Source organism: Symphalangus syndactylus, chromosome 8, assembly GCF_028878055.3.
Source record: "Symphalangus syndactylus isolate Jambi chromosome 8, NHGRI_mSymSyn1-v2.1_pri, whole genome shotgun sequence".
Lineage (NCBI taxonomy): Eukaryota > Metazoa > Chordata > Mammalia > Primates > Hylobatidae > Symphalangus > Symphalangus syndactylus.
Window position 1 is genome coordinate 114,552,641 of NC_072430.2, and position 20,705 is coordinate 114,573,345.

General features: G+C 38.4%; 2 protein-coding genes across 14 annotated transcripts in view; one reads left to right on the forward strand and one right to left on the reverse strand.

Moving 5' to 3' along the window:
• The first annotated feature begins 210 nt into the window (after positions 1–210).
• Positions 211–19,858, forward strand: RPE (ribulose-5-phosphate-3-epimerase). 13 transcript variants are annotated; one of them, XM_055290474.2, is made up of 8 exons: positions 236–450; positions 1,105–1,135; positions 6,360–6,457; positions 7,275–7,354; positions 13,558–13,697; positions 14,090–14,224; positions 15,062–15,148; positions 17,265–19,169. In XM_055290474.2, the coding sequence occupies exons 1-8, from the start codon at positions 329–331 to the stop codon at positions 17,385–17,387; spliced, it is 816 nt and encodes a 271-aa protein (XP_055146449.1). In that variant the 5' UTR covers positions 236–328; the 3' UTR covers positions 17,388–19,169. The 13 variants fall into 13 exon arrangements, with proteins under 13 accessions (XP_055146450.1, XP_063501743.1, XP_055146449.1 ...); XM_063645669.1 differs by lacking the exon at positions 6,360–6,457 and adding an exon at positions 12,091–12,188 and having other exon boundaries at positions 253–450; XM_063645671.1 differs by having other exon boundaries at positions 253–439.
• Positions 19,017–20,705, reverse strand: part of KANSL1L (KAT8 regulatory NSL complex subunit 1 like) — a 157,646-nt gene continuing 155,957 nt past the window's right edge. Inside the window, 1 exon segment of the mRNA XM_055290472.2 lies at positions 19,017–20,705. Coding sequence (XP_055146447.1) covers positions 20,547–20,705 — 159 coding nt within the window. The 3' untranslated portion in view covers positions 19,017–20,546.

A 20,705-nucleotide genomic window follows, 5' to 3' on the forward strand; every position in this document is an offset into this window, starting at 1 on the left:
AGAGGGAACTGCAGGGGAAGCAAACTGAAAAAAGGTTAAGAAACGCCTTGAGTACTGCGAGGACTTTAAGATCAAAACAGCACAACAAAGAAGGCCAAAATGAGGAAGACGAGGCCCGCGTGCTCCGCCCCGCCCCGCCCCAGGCGGACGGCTGACAGCTCCCCACCTCAGGAGGAGGCGGGACTTCCTTACCGCGGAGTCGCTACTTCCGGTAGAGTCCGGAAGCCTGTACGGAGAAGGGGCGGGGCCAAAACGGCGCGCCCAATCGCGGTGACGCTCTAGTCTTGCCGGCGACTCGTGGGGTAACTTGCTCTTGGGAGCCAGCGGTATGGCGTCGGGCTGCAAGATTGGCCCGTCCATCCTCAACAGCGACTTGGCCAATTTAGGGGCCGAGTGCCTCCGGATGCTAGACTCTGGGGCCGATTATCTGCACCTGGATGTAATGGACGGGTAACTCCTCCGGGCTCCGGTCGGGCTTGCCGCGCGGCGGGGCGGATCAGCGCACCTTTATTGAGTGCTTGTTGGATGTACCGCGTCCCTGTACCACCGAGCGCCTCACTCTGAACGCGATGCTAAAAGGGGTGTGGGGTAGGAGCCCTGGAGGTTCTAGCAGGAGCAGAACCGACGCGGCATCCTGGGTTGCGGCCGGCTCCCAAACCTCAGTTCCTCCCCTCCCCCCACGTAACCTGTGGTCTACCATCACTTAGGACCCGGAAGCGACCTAAATCTTTAGGACGTTTCTTCACTTTCGGCTAGAGAAACTGAGGCCCAAGGGGAGAAGCATGACTTGCCCAAGCTCATATAGCTAGTTAGTGGCAAAGCTGGGGAGACAGACTTCTCTAACGATTTAAGTTGGCACCTGCAGTGAGGTTCCCGAGTTCTGCCACTTGCTGGGTTACCTTGGACAAGCCACTAACCTCATTGAGCTTCAGTTTCATAATTTGAAAAATGGAACTACTAATAGAACCTACAGCTTAGGCATCTTGGAAGATGAAATGAGCGAGTACATGTGAAGTTTACAGTGCCTAGCGTATATTAAGTTCTCTATAATTGTTAGTTACATCATTATTAAAATTCTGATTTTCCTGTCTATTTTCTCTTCAGGCACCCTGCTCTTCAGGGAGGTCAGTTTTTTGTAAGTAATTTTTAAGCACTGTAGTTACAGCACATAATATTGTTTGGAATCAGGATATTAGTTTCTGAAGTTGGTTATAGAATGAGGAAACAACCCCAGAGAAAGTAGGGGTTGAGACTCCCTCAAGGTTACAGAAGATTGTGACAGACTTGCAACTTGGCTCTTCCTGGGTTTGCCAAGTAGTTATCTGAGCCCCACTGTTAACTGACTATAAAAATCATAAATACCATTATCTTGAGTGGGGATGGAAAAATAATTTTTTTTAAATAGGTAAAAACCCTGTGTTCCCTCATTCAATTTGCAAATTGGTGTTATTTTCAAAAGGTGATTATTTCCTTTTCTTTTTAATGTTAATCTGACTTTGAAGAATTTTATCTTCCATTGCTCTATGTGGTTAAATGTATTGTTTCTCTTTTGCATTTTACCCAGTATTAGGACAAAACTTTGACCATAGAGTACTAAAAATAATAGGCCAAATGTGTAAAAAGTTTAGTAAATATTACCCCTCGCAAAGGTTGGCTTTTAATTGGCCATTATATGTAATTATACTTATATCCTTTATTTTTCACATGTTTGTTTGAAAGCCCTAAACTGTCACAGGTAATAATACCCTGAGTGTCTACCTCAAAGATAAGTAGCTACATTTTTGTGCCTAAGAAAATACCTAGAGGGTCACAGGATGGAACAGCTATATGTATATTTGTGAGTCTGTTTGAGCAATTTGGTTTTAATTAAACTATGTTTGAGTAAGTTAATGGTTGGGGAAAGTAATTGTTTCAGTTCACCAGTCAGGATTATTAATGATAACCATAGTAGCAATGTTTATGAGCACTTGACTGTTTCTGTTCTGGCGTTTTTTTGTGAATTAACTCAAACAACTGTTTGAAATTAGTGTTGCTATTACCACCAGCATTTGACAGCGAGGAATTGGGCACAGAGAGGTTAAGTCATCTGCCAGTGGTCTCATAACTAGGAAGTGGTGGAGCCAGGGTTGGAAGCAATGCAACAGCTTGTGTTGTCTCAAATGAAATGCTTTCTGTGGTTCCTAGGCTTACAGGGAATGACTAAGACATTCTCTGGCTTCAAAAAAGCAACTAATAATTTGTATATTTATTTTTGTTAACTGTATACTTATTTTTGTTAACTTCATGTCTCTCCTGCTACCCTATAAGCTTCCTGAAAGCCAAGTTTATCTTCTTTTTGCTCACCTATATATTCTTTGCTGGAAAAGCACCATAAGGAGCTTAGTTATTGTTGGCTGAATGAATGAATGGCTTAATCATAATAAGAGAAGTCTCTCAGAAGTCACTTTTGTCCCCTTGCAGCTCTATGGCAGACTGAGCTTAATAAGATAAAGTATTTACCATGGATCAGAGTTTTGGGAACAAAATTAGAAAGATAAAGTATTTGTTTTTTATTGATTCCTCTTCCCCTTTTCCAGGAGATACTTTGGTTTGGAAAAACTGAATTCTGCATACACAATTTTAAAATTATTTCCCTTTTAATCTTCTCTACTTTCTGAGTTAAGAGCTGTTTCTATTCCCCTTTTGCAAAGGAGGAAACCAGTGTAGGGAGATTCAGCTTTTTCCCTGATGTCTCACCAGATTCAGCAGAGGCTGGCAGAGCTGGTGCCAGTGCCCCTACGTGATGTGCTGTGGTGTCTACTAGGCTGGGGCTATGAAAGTGGGCTGTGGACTCCCTTTCGAAATGTGGCCAGCCACAATGTCCCTTCCCTCCCAGGACTGCCTTCGTGTTGTTTTTTTTTCCTGGCCCCTTTAAAAAATCTCATCCAACATTACACTTTGGATGTGCTTGTTGTTTTCTAGTCTCCTCCCCACTAAGACCTCCAATTTCTCCCCTGATTACAACTGAATTTCTTCATTTAGAAAGTCAGAAACCAGTTTGGGGAATACTGTGGAAGGTGGAGCACTAGCATGATTGGATATGTGAAACAAAGGACAAGTGGATTCTCTGGGGCAAAAAAACCCTAGAAAACACATAAATGCATCATGACAGGGCAGTGGCTTAGAATGTGTTCATCCTAACCATGGAAACAGAGCAAAGAGTTAATTTCTAAGTTAGCCGCCAGGATTTAAAACTGGGACAATTTCACATTAATACTGCATTTCTGACTTTTGGGACAAAAAAAAAAAAAAAACCAGTTCAAAGACTTGCTAGCACCGGGCCCTCAGTCTTACCAGGTGACATGCGCTGGAGCTGACAGGGGCAGCCTCACCTTTAGTCATGCGGGGTGTACTTCATTTGGCCCCTTTCCCTATCTGCTCTGTTTTGCTCTTTGATGTTATCTAACTCTCAGCAGCATTTCAGTTAGTGATTCCTGATTCACAGGAAGATTGTGTTCTAGTTACAGTCCTGTCCCTTTTATAGCGACTCTAATCCTCCTCTTACCATCTTTGCCTTGTTAGGAGATAGGGTAAATGGCTTGATCTGTCTGCAGTAGATTGTGTTAGAATTATGTAAGTAAAGCTTAGGGTGATGATGGAACATGAAAGAGAAAATTGTATCCTTGTATTACAAAAAATTATAGTGTAATTCCAGTAAGTCCCTGGGAGAAAGGGATACCTTTTTATTGTATTTTATTTCTTTCAGACTTAACTAACTCCAGAAAATAACTTAAAGGAAAAAGAGGCAGAATAAGATAATGATGAAGCAGACTTTTTAATGAAGTTTCTCTCTGTTAAGGTGAAATAATTAAGTGTTTTCCAAGCTGGTCTGTTAACTCCCTCTGGCATTTGTTCAAAATTCAGATTCCCGGTCCTCTTTGGAGTCAGTAGGCTGAGGTAGAGACTGTAAATACATTAGAACTGCTCTCATGGTTACTGTTTGGCAGATTTGGAACACCCTGACTTCGTGCTTAGGATTGTAGCCGTTTTTTGTTATGGCTTAGTGTAGCCTTCGGGTTTTTTTTGAGACTGCTGTTGCGTTTTTGTTCTTCCAATATACTTCGTGAACCTAGTGCATTGAATTGATTTTCAAAAGCACAAATTAAGTCACATAACTTTGGGGTTAGTATTTTTATACGTTTTGTTTAGGTTTTCCTAAAAAAGTAAAAGTGGATTTTTTTTGGTTCTCGTATTTACTCAGGAGGTGGTTATTATACTTTTATTTTCATAATAAATGAAAGCTACTGTTAAGACAATGAAACTATTTCTCAGACTACACAGCAAATTAAAAGAACAGTATGTGAAATTCAAATCTTTAATTCCAGAATTGTAAAACATTCAACAGGCCTTACTGCCTGCTTCTGTGACCCTTATTTCAAGTTTTAAGTAAACACATGCATCTTATCCACAGCCCTGACAATCATTGCTCAGGCAAATGTTAGAATCACCTTTTTAGTGATAAAAATTACACCTCCAAAGACCAAGGTGTTATTGAGTGAAAGTGTCTGTACCCATCCACCTTACGTGTCCCTCTCAGATGCGTCCTGAATCCTTACCTCTCTCTCGAATCTCTTCTCCACTAGACTTTTTCACCGTTTGTTTCGTTAGTTGTCATTATAGGGACAGATGAGCATAGTAGTTAAGAGTCTGGACTTTGTAGCCATAGTGCTTATGTTTAATTCCTGCCTCCAGCCCTTACTGGTTGTGTGACCTTGGGCCTCTGTTCCTCATCTGTAAAATACAGTTAATAAAAGTACCTACCTCATAGGGTTGTTGTGAGGTTTTAATGATTTAATATATAGAAAGTCTTTAGAACTGTGTGTGGCCCACATATAAGTTTGGTTTTTATTAGCACTCATTCTACCTGTCATCTAACTGTGAGACCTTAAACGTAGTTTGTATTTTAACTCCCCTCCCACACACCTAATCATTTAACAGATCCGATCAGTTTTGCCTGTGTTGTCATTCTTAGTGTTCTTGCCACTTACCAAGTGGCAATTGCAATTACCTACCCTCTTGTAATTTATTTCCCATCCTATCTTATTTATTAATATTTCTCACTTTAAGATCTTACTTCATATTTACAGCAGGACAAAAGTCCAGACATTGAGCTTGGCATTTGACACCTTTAATGTGATACTACCAACTTCCCATTTTTTTTTTAAACTAGCCGAAGTTGGTCAATACCACTCTCCACGTCTTTGACAGTAACTTGCTTATTTCTGCTTTTGCTTCATTTTCAGCCTTTGTTTCTTTTCCCATCTTTATAAATCCTATTTTGTAAATCTCATGAACTTCTTTCTTAATGTTCTCTAATACTTGCTCTTATTTTATGTATGTTTTATCTATAGTCACATGTTACCTGCCTGTTATTGTATAGCTTTTCTTGTAATCCTCATATAGGATAATACCTGCTGCTTTAACAAAGCCCAGATTTCAGTAGCTTAGCATTCTAGTTTCTCATTCATGTAAGAGTTCAGTGTGAGTGTTCTTCCATTCTGTGGCTCTTCCATTCTGTAAGGGCTTTGTTGGCAGAAGGGTAAAGTGGCAATAGGAAAGGAATTCTCCTTAACCTTCTGAACTCTGCAGTGACACACATTACTTGCACTCACAGTCCAGTGGTGAGAGTTAGTCACATGAGCCACTTGGATGTAAAGGGAACCAGGAACTGGGATGTAAAGTCACATGGGCCACTTGAATGTAAAGGGAACTGGGAATGAAAAGGTTTGACTGAGCTGATATTCCACTGACAACTATACGATAGCGGTAGGGTTGTGAATTCTGGTGAGTCATTCTTAGCTGTCAGTCTCTGTCACAGGAACGGTAGCGTATTTCCTTTACAAAACAGTATTCTGAAGCACCTAGATGGTACTTGCATATAGGAGAATTTTTTTTTTTTTTTTTGAGATGGAGTCTTGCTCTGTTGCCCAGGCTGGAGTGCAGTGGCATGATCTCGGCTCACTGCAATCTCCACCTCCTGGGTACAAATGATTTTCCTGCCTCAGCCTCCTGAGTATCTGGAATTACAGATGCACGTCACCACGCCCAGCTAATTTTTGTATTTTTAGTAGAGACGGAGTTTCACCATGTTGGCCAGGCTGGTCTTGAACACCTGCCCTTGTGATCCACCCACCTCGTTCTCCCGTAGTGCTGGGATTGCAGGTGTGAGCTACCATGCCCGGCCCCAGTTTTGTTAAACATTTAAGTGAACTAGTGATAGAACAAAAAGATTAACTGGAGTAGGGTGAAGGATAAGTACCGTGGGTCTGGTAGACTTGATTTGTTTTTGTTTTTGAGATAAGTCTCGCTTTGTCGCCCAGGCTGGAATACAGTGGCATAATCTTGGCTCACTGCACCCTCTACCTCCCAGATTCATACGATTCTCCTGCCTCAGCCTGCCGAGTAGCTGGGATTACAGGTACATGCCACCACTCCCAGCTAATTTTTGTATTTTTAGTAGAGACAGGGTTTCACTATGTTGGCCAGGCTGGTCTTGAACTCCTGACCTCAAGTGATCTGCCCGCCTCAGCCTCCCAAAGTATTGGGGTTACAGGCGTGAGCCGCTGTGCCCGGCTGCTAGACTTAATTTGAATCCACTTCCACAAATTATTAACTGAGTTACTTAAGGATTTTATTTATCTTGTGCTCTTCAAAGGGGATAATAATAGCATCTACTTTATAAGGCTGTTGTGAAGATGAAATGAAGTAAATTACAATGGTTGGCATGTAGTAAACCCTCAGTGAAAGGTGGTCGTTACTAATAAACACATCACGTTTCTCTATTAGTCATCTTTAAGAAAGTTTAAAGAAACTGTCATTTAGTGCCCGTGATAGAAGTGATTAGAAGTAGCCACAGGCCTCCTGAGATAGACTAGGATTCAGGAGATCAATATTAGAGTCCAGAACTTACTAACTAGTGTGTGACTTGGGCAAGTCATAAAGCCTGAGGGTTTCTGATTTTATCATCTCTCCATTTCTACTTGTCATGGGTCGTGAATTATAGAGTCAAATCATCATGAAAATATATGTGACATGATTTGTTGAAATGTCAAGGAGACATTGCCTAGTAAAACCAAAATGACCCAGTATTTTTAGTATTATTTAATACTGATGATTAAGTATTAAATTGAAAAACATTGCAGACAATCCCCTCAACCTGTGTCAGAATTCATATTGAGAGAGATACAGAAATTGAATTGAAAACATTTTCAGAGTAGATTTTGTTTGTCTTGTAGGCATTTTGTTCCCAACATCACCTTTGGTCACCCTGTGGTAGAAAGCCTTCGAAAGCAGCTAGGCCAGGACCCTTTCTTTGGTAAGTGGGTGTTACGCCATCTGAAGCTGGATGTGTTGCTCAAGTAAAGGAAAACTGGATGGTTGATTTTTTTTTTAACTTCCAAGTTCATCTGGCACCCTTTCCCCAACTTCCCTATCCTGGGTCTTCATTGGCCTGACTCCAGTAACAAGCCAAACTTCTTCTGCCTCTGGGCCTTGGCTAATCTGCATGGAAAGGTAGTAGCTTGGCTGGCTGCCTCATCTTTGGGCCTCAAGTCATTTGTCATTTCCTCAGAGAGGCCTTTTTGAGCGCCCTCTCCCAAATTAACCTTTATGCAATTATCTTATCACCTGTTGATTTTCCTCTGAGAACTTCCTTTGATCTGCGATTACTTTTATTAGACTATAAACTCTCTGAGGGCAGGGATTGAATCCAGTTTGTTTACTGTGGTTTTCCTAAAGCTAAGCATAGACATGATCAGGGCTCAGTGTAATTGTTAAGTGAATTTATGAATCAGTTGATTTATGGTCCGGAAGCCATTTATTTTGTGCCAATTGGAGCGTTCTACAAGTGGTGCCTAAATATTCACTCCAATGTCATAGTACAATGTAAATTAAGATTGTTACGATTACTTAGTGGCCTACAAGTGATTTATATTAAGTTAGCAATGTCTCACCTGCCAGATCTGTTAAACATAAGAAATTTTACACATTTTTATAAATAGTGTTATTTATTTTTTCTTTTTTTTAAAGTAGAGACTGAGTTTTGCCATGTTGCCCAGGCTAGTCTGAAACTCTTGGGCTCAAGCAATCCACCTGCCTTGGCCTCCCAAAGTGCTAGGATTATAGGCTTGAGCCACCAGCCTGGCCATAAATAGTTTTTTTAATGTAACTTACAATTTAGTAGAACTTAGATTCTTTTTAATCAGCATATTGTTGACCAGTTTTATGAAGGACTCTGTGCTGTTCACTATGGTAGTCATAAGCCACATGTAGCTATTAAAATTGAATAAACTTAAGTTCATTACCAGAATGGCCAATGTGGTGAAACCCCGTGTCTACTAAAAATTCAAAAATTAATTGGGCATGGTGGCACACGCCTATAATCCCAGCTACTCGGGAGGCTGAGACATGAGAATCACTTGAACCTGGGAGGTGGAGACTGTAGTGAGCTGAGATCATTCCACTGCACTCCAGCCTGAGTGACAGTGTGAGACTCCGTGTCAAAAAAAAAAATTTTTTTTAATTAAATAACATAAACTTAAAAACTCAGTTTCTTATTCACATTATTCACATTGCAAGTCTTCAGCAGTCACATATACAGTGCAGCTATGGGACATTTCCAATATCACAGAAAATTCTGTTGGATATAGTCTCCAGCCTCTGTGTAGGATCCATCTACTTTGAGTTCACCAAAGAAAATGTACATTATTACCTCATTTATGTCACATGAGGAAACAATGTTCCACCAATATGTTCACCATTTTGAAATTTCCATATAATGAGATATAGTCCTCTGATTATCTAAACTTTTTTTTCAGCCACGATTAGCTTATATAGCAGATACCATGACTTTTCCTATGAATTACGGTTGTTCTCATGACCATGAGAGGTGGATGAAATAAATAGCATTGTTTTCTCCCACTGTACAATTAATGGCCAGAATCCTCGCCTCTGTCTTGCTTGTGTGAATTTTTTTAATGCTTGCTTTTTTTTTCCTTTTCGCTCCCTTTTATTTGGGCTCCCATTGTCACACCATACTATTGTCTATGTCCCTTCCTGTCAGTGCCTTTCCTTTTAGCAATCCTGTGTTGCTGCCACCACACACAATCTGCTTTTTCTTCTTGTTTTTAATTTGTTAATAAACTTGCTAATTAATCTTTCTAGAATTTGGTCTAAAAGATAAATGAACTCCATTCACTTTAATGTTTGGGTTTTGTGACCCTTGTTTTTTGGGTTTTCGCTTTTTGTTGTTGTTGTTGTTGTTGCTTTAAGAGACAGACTCCGTCTATTACCCAGGCAGGAATACAGTGGTACAATCATAGCTCACTGCATCCTTGAACTCCTGGGCTCAAGCAATCCTCCCGCCACAGCTATAGCTAAGACTACAGGTGTGTGCCACCACACCCGGCTATTTTTTTTTTTTTTTTTTACTTTTTGTAGAGATGGGATCTCCCTGTATTGCCTTGAACGCTTGGGCTCAAGCCATCCTCCTGTCTTGGCTTCCCAAAGTATTGTGATTGTAGGTGTAAGTCACTGAGCCTGACTACCTTTGTTTTTTATATTAAGAAACATTTGTTTAATTCTTGGATTTTTGTTGTTGGATAATTGATACATGAATGTATTCTAGGACCTAGATTACATGTTGTGTTGTATATGTAACACTACCATTCTTAACTGTTCAGTTTTCATATTGAGTAGAAATAAACGTCTAAGAAATACAGTGATGGGAAAAGTCTGTTCCTGTTATTGTCTAAATCAGTGATCCTCAAGTATGTTGTATAAGGACCTACACAAATCCTTAAGACCCTTTCAGGTCATCCATGAGAGTATATCAAAACTATTTTCATAATCCTAGGAAATTATTTGCCATTATTTCTACTGATGGTACAAAAACATTGATGAGATAGTTTGCTGGTGCTTTAACCAACTCAAGGCAGGGACTGTATCAGGAGTTATTATATTCTTCATCATCATGCATTTGTAATAAATATCCTTGACGAAGCAGTACAAATTAATAAATCTTGGTCCTTGAATACATGCCTTTTTAATATTTTGTGTGGCAAAGTAGGAAATGCATATAGAGAAAGCGCTTGTGCTACATTGCTGCATACTGGAACATAATGGTTTTCTCAAGGAAAACCACTTGCACCATAGAGGTATGATCTGAACTAGCTGCTTTCCTCCGAACACTATGTTTATTTGAAAGAACAACTGACAGATCAACTATGGTTTTTCAGACCTGGCTATTTTAATGACATTTAAAAAATACTAACTAAATGAGGCTGTCTCTTCAAGGAAAGATACTTGTCAGTTTTTGTTCCCAAAATTAGAATTTTGAAAAACCTGGTATCTTACCACCCTGGGTTTGATAGCGTCCCAACAGTTAACAAGCTTTTCTGATGAGATCTGTAGTTATTTTAACAAATGTGATTTTGGGGTACTGTGGAATGAAATCTGTCACTATTTGTAAGATGTGTGTAACTCAGTAAATCAGTACTTAAAAGACCCATTCAAAATACAAGACAAACAATGGGTTTTAGTTTCATGCAAAGAATGAAAAGCTCATTGATAGGGTTTACAGAGTGCACACTGCAGCTAACCTTTATAAAATTACCACTCAGCACATTTAAGATAGGCTAAGCTAAGCTATGATGTTTGGTATGTTAGGTATATTAAATGCAGTTAGACATAACAGTATTTTCTGAGTTAACTGGGATGCAACCCCATTGTAAGTTATAGAACATCTGTATTACAACAGATTGGATACAGAACAGTTGTGAGAATATAGGTGTCTTCTGTTAAGCCAGACACTGAAGACTTGCAAAAATGTAAAACAAACAATACCACTCTTAATTAATAGGTAATAGAGTTATCCTTTTTTTTTTTTTTTTTTGAGACAGTCTTGCTCTGTCACCCAGGCTAGAGTGCAGTGGTGGCGTTCATACCTCACTGAAGCCTCAGTCTTCCTGGGCTCTAGCAGTCTTCCCACCTCACCCCTCCTCTCCAGTAGCTGGGACTGCAGGGGCACACTACCATGCCTAGCTGTTGTTGAGAAGGAGTCTTACTGCGTTGCCCGGGATGGTCTCAAACTGGGCTCAAGCCATCCTCCCTCCTCAGACTCCTAAGATTATAGGCGTGAGCCACCATACCTGCCAAAAATTACATGCTTTAAACTGTCTTAGTTTGAATTTCTCATACATTAAATATCTATAAATATAATCCATATCAACAGAAGTTTCTTGGGGTCTTTAATAATTTTTAAGAGTGTGAATTCCTGGGCTCAAGCAATCCACTTGCCTTGGCCTCCCAAAGTGCTAGGATTACAGGCTTGAGCCACTGCACCTAGCCATATATAGTGTTTTTTTAATGTAACTTAGAATTTAATAGAACTTAGATTCTTTTTAATCAGCATATTGTTGACCAATTTTATGAATAATAGGTTATGATTATAATGATAATAGAACGATTGAGAATTGCTGATCTAATGTTAACTATACACAGATTTGCTGAACCATTGACTCCCTGAACACCATAGAACTTCTCCGTTGAGGATTGCTAGTGGTTACTGGATGTTAGAGGTTGAGTAAGGATGACATAGCTAGCAGTCTGGTAACTTAAGGAATGAGTAGAGTAGGTTTTTTGTGTTTTTCTGAGATGGAGTCTCACTCCGTCACCCAGGCTGGAGTGCAGTGGCACGATCTCGGCTCACTGCAAGCTCCGCCTCCTGGATTCATGCTATTCTGCCTCAGCCTCTCGAGTAGCTGGGACTACAGGTGACTGCCACCACGCCCAGCTAATTTTTTTGTATTTTTAGTAGAGATGGGGTTTCACTGTGTTAGCCGGGATGGTCTTGATCTCCTGACCTCGTGATCCACCCGCCTTGACCTCCCAAAGTGCTGGGGTTACAGGCATGAGCCACCGCGCCCGGCCTGGAGTAGGTATTTTAAACCGGCTTGAATTTTCCTTGTTTATAATACAAAGAATAAGAAACACCAGATTTAATACATTTTTTTAAGAATAAAGTTTTACCTATTAAAATATGTTCTAATTTAGGCCTGGTGTGGTGGCCCATGCCTATAATCCCTGCACTTCGGGAAGCCAACGTGAGAGGATCACTTGTGGCCAGAAGTTCGAGATCAGCCTGGGAAACAGTGAGACCTCATCTCTATTTAAAAAAAAAAAAAAAAAAGTTCTCATACAATTACTTTTGCTGGATTAGAAATACAAACGTTAATCTTGACTTTATTAGTCAAGCTTTATACTTTCTTTTTCTGACTTTTTTTTTCCAAGGCTTTATTGTATTTCATAGTTGTTCTGAAATGTTAGAATTTTTTTCTTAAATATAGCTTGGCTGTTTCAGAAATGTGCTTCCTCTAGCAAAATAAAAAACTCAAAACCTCTCCTCATTACCATCTATCAAGCACGGGATTCTTCACAGTGTTATTTCTTGGTTTAGCTTGTTTTAAGCTGCCCTCTCCTTCTTATGAAATGCTATTATGTTTTAAGTCAAGATCTTTAAGAAGGCCATGCCCATTTTCACCTTATGTGTTTATATGAATCAAGCTTTAGAATTAGGATGAATATCAGGCTTCTTGCAGTCAACATGTCCTTCCCCCTAAATTTGTTCTTGCATTCTTTTGCCTCTCAATTAATGGCAATTCCGTTCTTCTAGTTGATAAGGCCAAAATCCTTGATGTCATCTTTATTTTCCTCTCATCTATCTATCCATGGAGGATCCTCTTATCCTCCACATCTCATCCATCCTCAGCTCTTTGCTCTTATTTAAGAACATATCCATCCCGAATTGCTGCCATCATTTTTCACCTGAGTTATTGCTATCGTAGCTTCCTCAGTCGATAGTATCTTGTCACTTCACTGTAGTGGTTTTTCCCGGTGGCCTGCAGAATGCTGTAGAGTTTCTCCTCACTACATGCTTCCCTGACCTCTGACTGGTGTATCTCCTTCCCCAGGCACACCAGCCATATCAACTGCCAACCTAGTGTGCATTTTACTTACTTATTTTGTTTGTTGTTTGACTCTCCCATTAAGAATGTAATCCCTATGACAGGAGAGTTTCATGTTTTTGCTCTGACCCTAGGACCTAGAATAATTAATGGTGCAGCAATAGCTCAATAAATTGAAAGAATAAATGAAAATGATCACTTAATTTTTCCTAGAGGAAACTAGTCTGCCTGGATAATATGACATATTCTTTAAGTTTTTTAGAGTGGCATTTCCTGGACCTGGACCTAGATTTCCTGATTTTTAGATGTTAACTTTTTATATACAGCACTGTATGCTTTTTGTGGGAAAATAGTGTTTTTGTAAATGAATTTAAATAAATCCTTGTCTTCAAAATAAGAGGAAACTACCTATACTGAATTAGAACTATTTAAATAATGATTTGTGTGATGCCCAAAGAGTTCATATCAGAACTTGCAAAAACTACATACAGGTTGGCTTCCAATAACATGAGCCAGGTATTTTTCAGTAATATTTTGAAGTGTCTTTTCTTTCTAGACATGCACATGATGGTGTCCAAGCCAGAACAGTGGGTAAAGCCAATGGCTGTAGCAGGAGCCAATCAGTACACCTTTCATCTTGAGGCTACTGAGAACCCAGGGGCTTTGATTAAAGACATTCGGGAGAATGGGATGAAGGTAAGAAATCAGTGATGAGAGTGTTTTGTAACATTCACTCTCAGTTGGGAAGATTTGTGGGAAACGGGAAATTTTCTCTTTTTTTGAGACAGTCTTGCTCTTGCCCAGGCTGAAGTGCAGTGGCATAGTCAGGGCCCACGGCAGGTAAAGAATACCTTACTTAAGAGCTGTTTTTCAGCTATGATGCCAGGATTTAACTTCTTTGTCAAATAGCATTTATATATTCCACTAAAGTTTTCTGAAAGCTACTTCTTGTTGGAAATACTTACATTTAATAGTCTTGTTAGCTTTTAAAAAATAAGAACAGATATTTCTACTGGGCCTGCTATGCCACAATAATATAATACAGAAGTAATTGTAAATGTGATATAGCATATTTGTGTCTGTTACAGGTTGGCCTTGCCATCAAACCAGGAACCTCAGTTGAGTATTTGGCACCATGGGCTAATCAAATAGATATGGCCTTGGTTATGACAGTGGAACCGGGGTTTGGAGGGCAGAAATTCATGGAAGATATGATGCCAAAGGTAAAAGAAGTATTTGATTTTGGGGTGAGGCTTTTACTGTGTGTTCATTCAGTAAGCATTTATTGAAAGGCTTGTATATTTAGGCATAACCTGTTCTGAAGGTGAGGAGATGGGTATGCTTACAGATCATTTTAATACAGTATAATAAATGCTGTAATAGATTTCTGATTTGGAAATCAGAAAAGTATTACATCTTTATCTTGAAATTATCTCTTTCTTTGAGACAAAGTCTTGCTCTGTCACCTGGGCTGGAATGCAGTGATGCAATTAGGGTTCATTGCAGCCTTGACCTCCTGGACTCAAGAGATCGTCCTGCCTCAGCCCCCTGAGTAGCTAGGACTACAGATGCACACCACCATGCCCGGCTAATTCTTACACATTTTAATAGAGAGGAGGTCTCACTACGTACCCAGGCTGGTCTTGAACTCTGGGGCTTAAGCTGTCCTCCCGCTTTGGTCTGCCAAAGTGCTGGGATTACAGGTGTCAGCCACCACGCCTGGCAGTCTTGAAATTTCCTTTTGAAACTATTATCTCTGTAACTTTTAGATCACTTGGGAGTTGTCATTGACTATTGAGGATTTGTCTGTCTTGTTTCCATGACATACAGTCTCTGCAAAGACATTACAGATTGCTGTTTGCCAAATAGAACAAAGCTTGCTATTAAAAACCAAGTGTTCCCCAGTAATATGTTGTATTGATATAGTTATTGTGTGAGACAATTGTAGTTTTAATTGCTAATATTGGCTGTTGGATTTTTTCTGTTTGATTGTCCCCCACCCCCACCCCCACCAACATACCCACTTTAGGAGTTACTTATTTCCTCATGTATATATCTAGGTTCACTGGTTGAGGACCCAGTTCCCATCTTTGGATATAGAGGTTGATGGTGGAGTAGGTCCTGACACTGTCCATAAGTGTGCAGAGGTGAGATTGCTCTTCAACTATGACTAGACCAGTTTCCCGTCAAATGTGTCTCCAGGACATTGTCTCATGGGCCAGTGATTCCCTCTGTGGTTCCTAAGTTGACTTTATTTCTTGGAAAAGCATTTTTTGTTCACATTTACAACTAGGAAAATAAACAGCCATAAGTGGATATTCTTTTTTTTTTTTTTTCTTTTTCTGAGACAGTCTCTCTTTGTGGCCCAGGTTGGAGTGCAGTGGCGTGATCTCTGCTCACTGCCATCTCTGCCTCCCGGGTTCAAGTGATTCTCCTGCCTCAGCCTCCTGAGTAGCTGGGATTACAGGTACCTGCCACCATGCCTGGCTAATTTTTTTTATTTTTAGTAGAGACAGGGTTTCACTATGTTGGCTAGGCTGGTCTCAAACTCCTGACCTCAAGTGATCTGCCTGCCTCGGCCTCCCAAAGTGTTGGGATTACAGATGTGAGCCACTGCATCCGGCCCATAAGTGGATATTCTAAAAATAACATAAACTGTTAAAATTGTAAATCCTGGTTGTCTCAGGAAGGCTGAAGAAAGTTCTTTTTTAAAAAAGAATATGTTGAATTTCAGCCCTTTGGAAGATCAAGTTTCACAGCCTTGGAGGTGAGAAATTTTTCCAAAATATGGAATTAAAAGATACCTCCTTACCAAGGGGGGAAAAAGTAAATAAATCTAATTGACCTAATTATTACATTATTCTTTAGAACCTATATATTACTTAGTTGTTCCTTGTAAGAACTTGCTAGAACCATTTTTGATGAAAATCTAGGCCTGATACCTCTTTCGGTATCTGTATAGAAGTAAAAACTGTTTCTTACTTTTTTTGTCTTCAGATAGCTAGTCCAGCATAGTCAGGCTCCTGAGGATGCCAGTCCTTCGGTAGCACTGCAGGTGATTAAAGCTCACTTGACCTGCTTTTCTTCCACAGTGTGGTGTATCTACTTCCAGGTTCTTGTATAACTGCCACACTTTTCTGCTTGATATATACCTATCAAAAGCTTGACAGTAGTAAATACTTAATGCAGGAGGGGCTGGCCAAATGGTGAGTGAGCTCATATCCTTTTGACTGCTTGTGGAATTGCTTTGTACTAAACTGTGCTTTGCCAGTATACTATTCCTGCTTTTATGCCAGAGGTAGCAAATTTTTTGTGTGAAAAATCAGACCTTGGCAATGACCTTAAACAGCAGGATATGAAGAACTCCCACGAACTTAGCATTCCAGTAATGGAACACTAGGCATAAATGGGTTAACTGAAGAGAATATTTGCAGTGTTAACCCTATAAAACTCACCTTTATAATTTCTGTGAGGAATATTGTTAGAAATGCTGTCATACATAAAGTGACACTGTCTGTCTGGAAAAATTTTCCTCAGCCTGTGGTTCTCCCACTTCTCCCTCTTTGTTCTAGCAATGAATCACAAAACAGATTGGGTTTCCATCCTTGAATCAAATCCTAGGAAGCTCAGAGTTAAATTTGCACGCAATTTTTTAGCTTTTCTTTTTCAGTTTCTTTGCTTCCATATTTAAATGTATCTTAAAAACTTTTTTAAAGCCACTTCAAAACCATTCTGAAATGCAATGAATATAAAGAGACATTCTATTTTTTGACACAAAAATGAGAAATCACTTAAATTTAATTTTGCCATAGTTTATGGATAATTTTACATTGTTAGCAATAATTGTCCTTTCACACTCACAAATTCATATAAATATAATTCAAAGAATAAAAGTGTTTTTTTTTTTAGTAACTATAGAGGCATTGGTGCATATTGGGAAAAACCTTAGCGGACTTGAGGAGTAAAGGTTTTTAAAGCTTATCTAAAGAGTAGCAAAGATACCATGTAGATTATTAAGAGTTGGTTTACCAGAAAGGTCAATGATTTCTTAGACACATTTAAAAATAGTCTCACATCCTCATCTGTGAACATTTTAAATTTTTCTTATTGAAGTAGATTGCTTAAGTTTGCTTAATCTCAAAGTGGCTCTCATATGATTGAAATATTGACAGATGCAAGGGTAGACACTCTAGTCCAGGAATTCTGTTTTAGGTTTTTCTACATTTTCCTTTGAGGCATAACCTAACTGTTTACTTCTTCCAGGCAGGAGCTAACATGATTGTGTCTGGCAGTGCTATTATGAGGAGTGAAGACCCCAGATCTGTGATCAACCTGTTAAGAAATGTTTGCTCAGAAGCTGCTCAGAAACGTTCTCTTGATCGATGAAACCATAAGGAGCCCAGTGTTTCTGTTCATGAAATCTCCCTTTTACTGGAAAACAGGAATACTGACTACCAAATCATAATGCAATTGAAGCCGTACTGCTTTTTTGAGCGGTTATTCATTCCAGTGATTAAAACTGATTGTGCAGAATATTCTAAGAGGTCAGAAATTGGTGTGCATAACTACATTTTTAGTGATGCAATTTAATGATTAGTGAGTAAGATACTGTTTTTATTGAGAGATTTGATTTTTATAAAGAGTAAAAATTAAGGTTACAAACAGAAAAGTGTCTTAATGTCTAAGGAGGGCATATTAGCTACACTACAAAAACAAATTTTCTCTGTACTTCTGAAAAGAATTTTGTTGTTTCTCAGCTATTTTCCAAAAGCAAAGGAAGTCTTTATGGTTTTTTTCTATTTCATGTTATTTGTGATTTGTTTATAAGTTTGGGTGGGGTGGCATACCATATTCTTGGTTCTTAAAATCTATCACTTTTCACCTTACGCTTGATGTGTAAAAACTATAAAAACAATGTGTGAAACCCAGGGGTTCTAAAATACAAGCATAGATTTTATCAGGGTGTTTTGTCAAAGCAGGTTATTCAGTGATTCCTCCCCATCATTCTTAAGAACATTAAATAATGCTGTTGTGTTAGCTCTGAGTAGAAAGGAAAAAGTAAAACCTCTGTTTGGAAGGAATATTGGGTTGAATTCTGACTGCCCCTTTCTAGCTGGACCTTTAACAAATCACCCAATCTTTTTTGTGTCTCTCTGAAATCATTTATACATTAAATGTAATCATAACAACTGTGGGGTTCTGTTGAGAATTAAGAGGTAACACTATATATGTAAAGTTTCCAGTACTAGTCCCAGAATTTAGAATATGCTCAATACAAAGTAAATAGCATTATATAAGTTTATATTTTTGTGAGTTATAAAGTACTTTGATATATTCTCATTAAATCTGTAAATCACCTCTGTAAGTAAGTAAGTGGTAATAATAAAGCAGATATTTTTGTCCCCATTTAAAAAATGAAGAAATTAATGCTCAATAGGGTGGTACCCTGGAAAGGATCTGGGAAGTGGTAGAATTTCTGGTCTGTACTTTTACAAATGGAGCCCTTGGGAGGTGGGTTAGGTAAAAGAAGCTTTTTACTTAACATTTTCTTATTTCCAGTCTAATTTTACACTGTAGCAGAACCAGATGGCTGAGAATATTCTGGAACTATGGATCTTGACCCCAAGGACAAATTATTTTATTCCAAGAAAGATCAGGTAGGCGAAAAGATGACAGGATGCAGAGTCAATCCATAAACTAAATATTTATAACTGTTCTGAATTATACAGAGTCTAAAAATATGTGTCAGCTACTTCATTCCTGTAAATACTCTTGCTGTGTTATAAATATGGCAAGAAATATCAGGACCAATATCAATAGACTTCTTGAGGCTACTATAAGTTTTGAGAAATAAGGTTCAAAAAACAAGAATGCTAACACTTAAGCACAGACTAGAGCTTGCTTGGGTTTCTTCCTGCATTACAAGGTAAAAATTTGTTAATGTTTGTTTTTATTCAGCTTGGGAAAGCTTTGTGCCATAAATAGGTCGCATTTAATAACAAGCAACACAAGGCATATAGAAATAACTTTAATTAAAAATCTTACATAGAATATTATAATATCAGACGTGACAAAGATTTGAGTTTACTTGCCTGGACAACTTGGGTTTGTCTGGCTTTTGTTTTCTTTTTCTTTAAAAATAAATGTACAGTAAAACTACAAGCAAAAGTTTGTCAGTATTGAATTTGAATTTTTTACCCCTTAAAAGGACTAGTATAATTTCCAATCTCTAACAAAAACTTAGTGTCAAATCTCACAGATAAGGCCAAATGGCCAATATTTTCAGTTATGTGGGTGGTACAACTTGAGTAACCTTTTTTACATGACAAAAAGTGATTTATATAAATTGTCCTCAACTTTCACATAGAAAAAAAATGGTTTAATAGCTTCAAAAGGAATTTTCTTTCATGTATACTCTTCAGTATCCAATATTGAAGCTTTGTTCTTTGAAAAATCTTAATTTCCAATCTAGGATGCAAGCAAGAACATATGTTTATTTGAATAAAGTAAGCTATGGCAAAGAATGACCAAATTAGCTAGAAATAGAAATCAGCCAGAATTAACTAATTTCTTGCTAATCTAGAAATACAATCATGTTTTTTTTGTTTTTTTTTCAAATTTTATACTGATAGGACTTTACTGTTTGTGGCTCATTTTAAATTGATGTCTTCTCTTCATGAGACACATTAATTGGTAAAACTCAAATTGAGTTTTCAAAGATGTGATAGTATTAAAGTGCACCAATATTTAACTCAAATTTGCTTGCTTTATTTTGTTAGGAGTAAACAGAAAGTAGCCTGTGTTTAGTCCCAAAGATAGCAGTGATTTTGAATAAAGGAGTTTTGTGTTGTCTGGTATATGAATTTCTGTAAATAACTTCTACTGTTGGTTAAACATGTTAAAAAACAACACAACAACAACAACAAAAAACTTCTGTCTCTATATTCAAGATGTTCAGATGTCTTTCTTTTATTAGTGGAAACCTGTGTTTTATCTATTCTGCAGCTTACATTTCACAGGGTAGTTCATACATGCATTTCCAAGGGGAGTGGGTCATTGCCAGTGTTTTAAAAACTACATAGGGGTGTGTGTGTATGTTTATTTTATACACCCATATTTGTATATTCTAATATATTACTAAGGCAATTTTAATGAATTACCATGTATATAAAAAATAGCTGTCACTTGGCACACAGGTTTGTATGTATGTGTATATATATGTATGTATGTATGTATGGTGTGGGTACATAGTCTTAAAAATTACCCAGTAATGTGATTTGACATCAAGTTGCAGCAATTAATATCTTGGTGTTTGTAAGTTGCATGATAAACACAAATGACTACCACTTGTCTGTAGATGAAAATCTGGTTACCCTTGTGGTTCCAGAAGGAAAAACAGACTTATTTTGCCTGTTTCATAAACAGCATAAAAGATTAATACATGCAGAACATGCTCTTATTCTGGAGGGGATGGGGAATCCAGAACAGGGCTTTATTTCCTCCCATCTTTCCTACATTTACATAGTTTTCTTAACCTGTTCCCTGTCACCTATTTTTTTTAACATTACTAAGTCCTAGACCAGAGGCTTTGTATTCTTCCATTCCATCTGACTGCTTTTTTGGATGGTGGCCATTCTCTGGTACACTGGTACCGAAGATTTCACCATGGAAAGCTGTGCTTGACCTTTCAGCCTGATCCTTTTT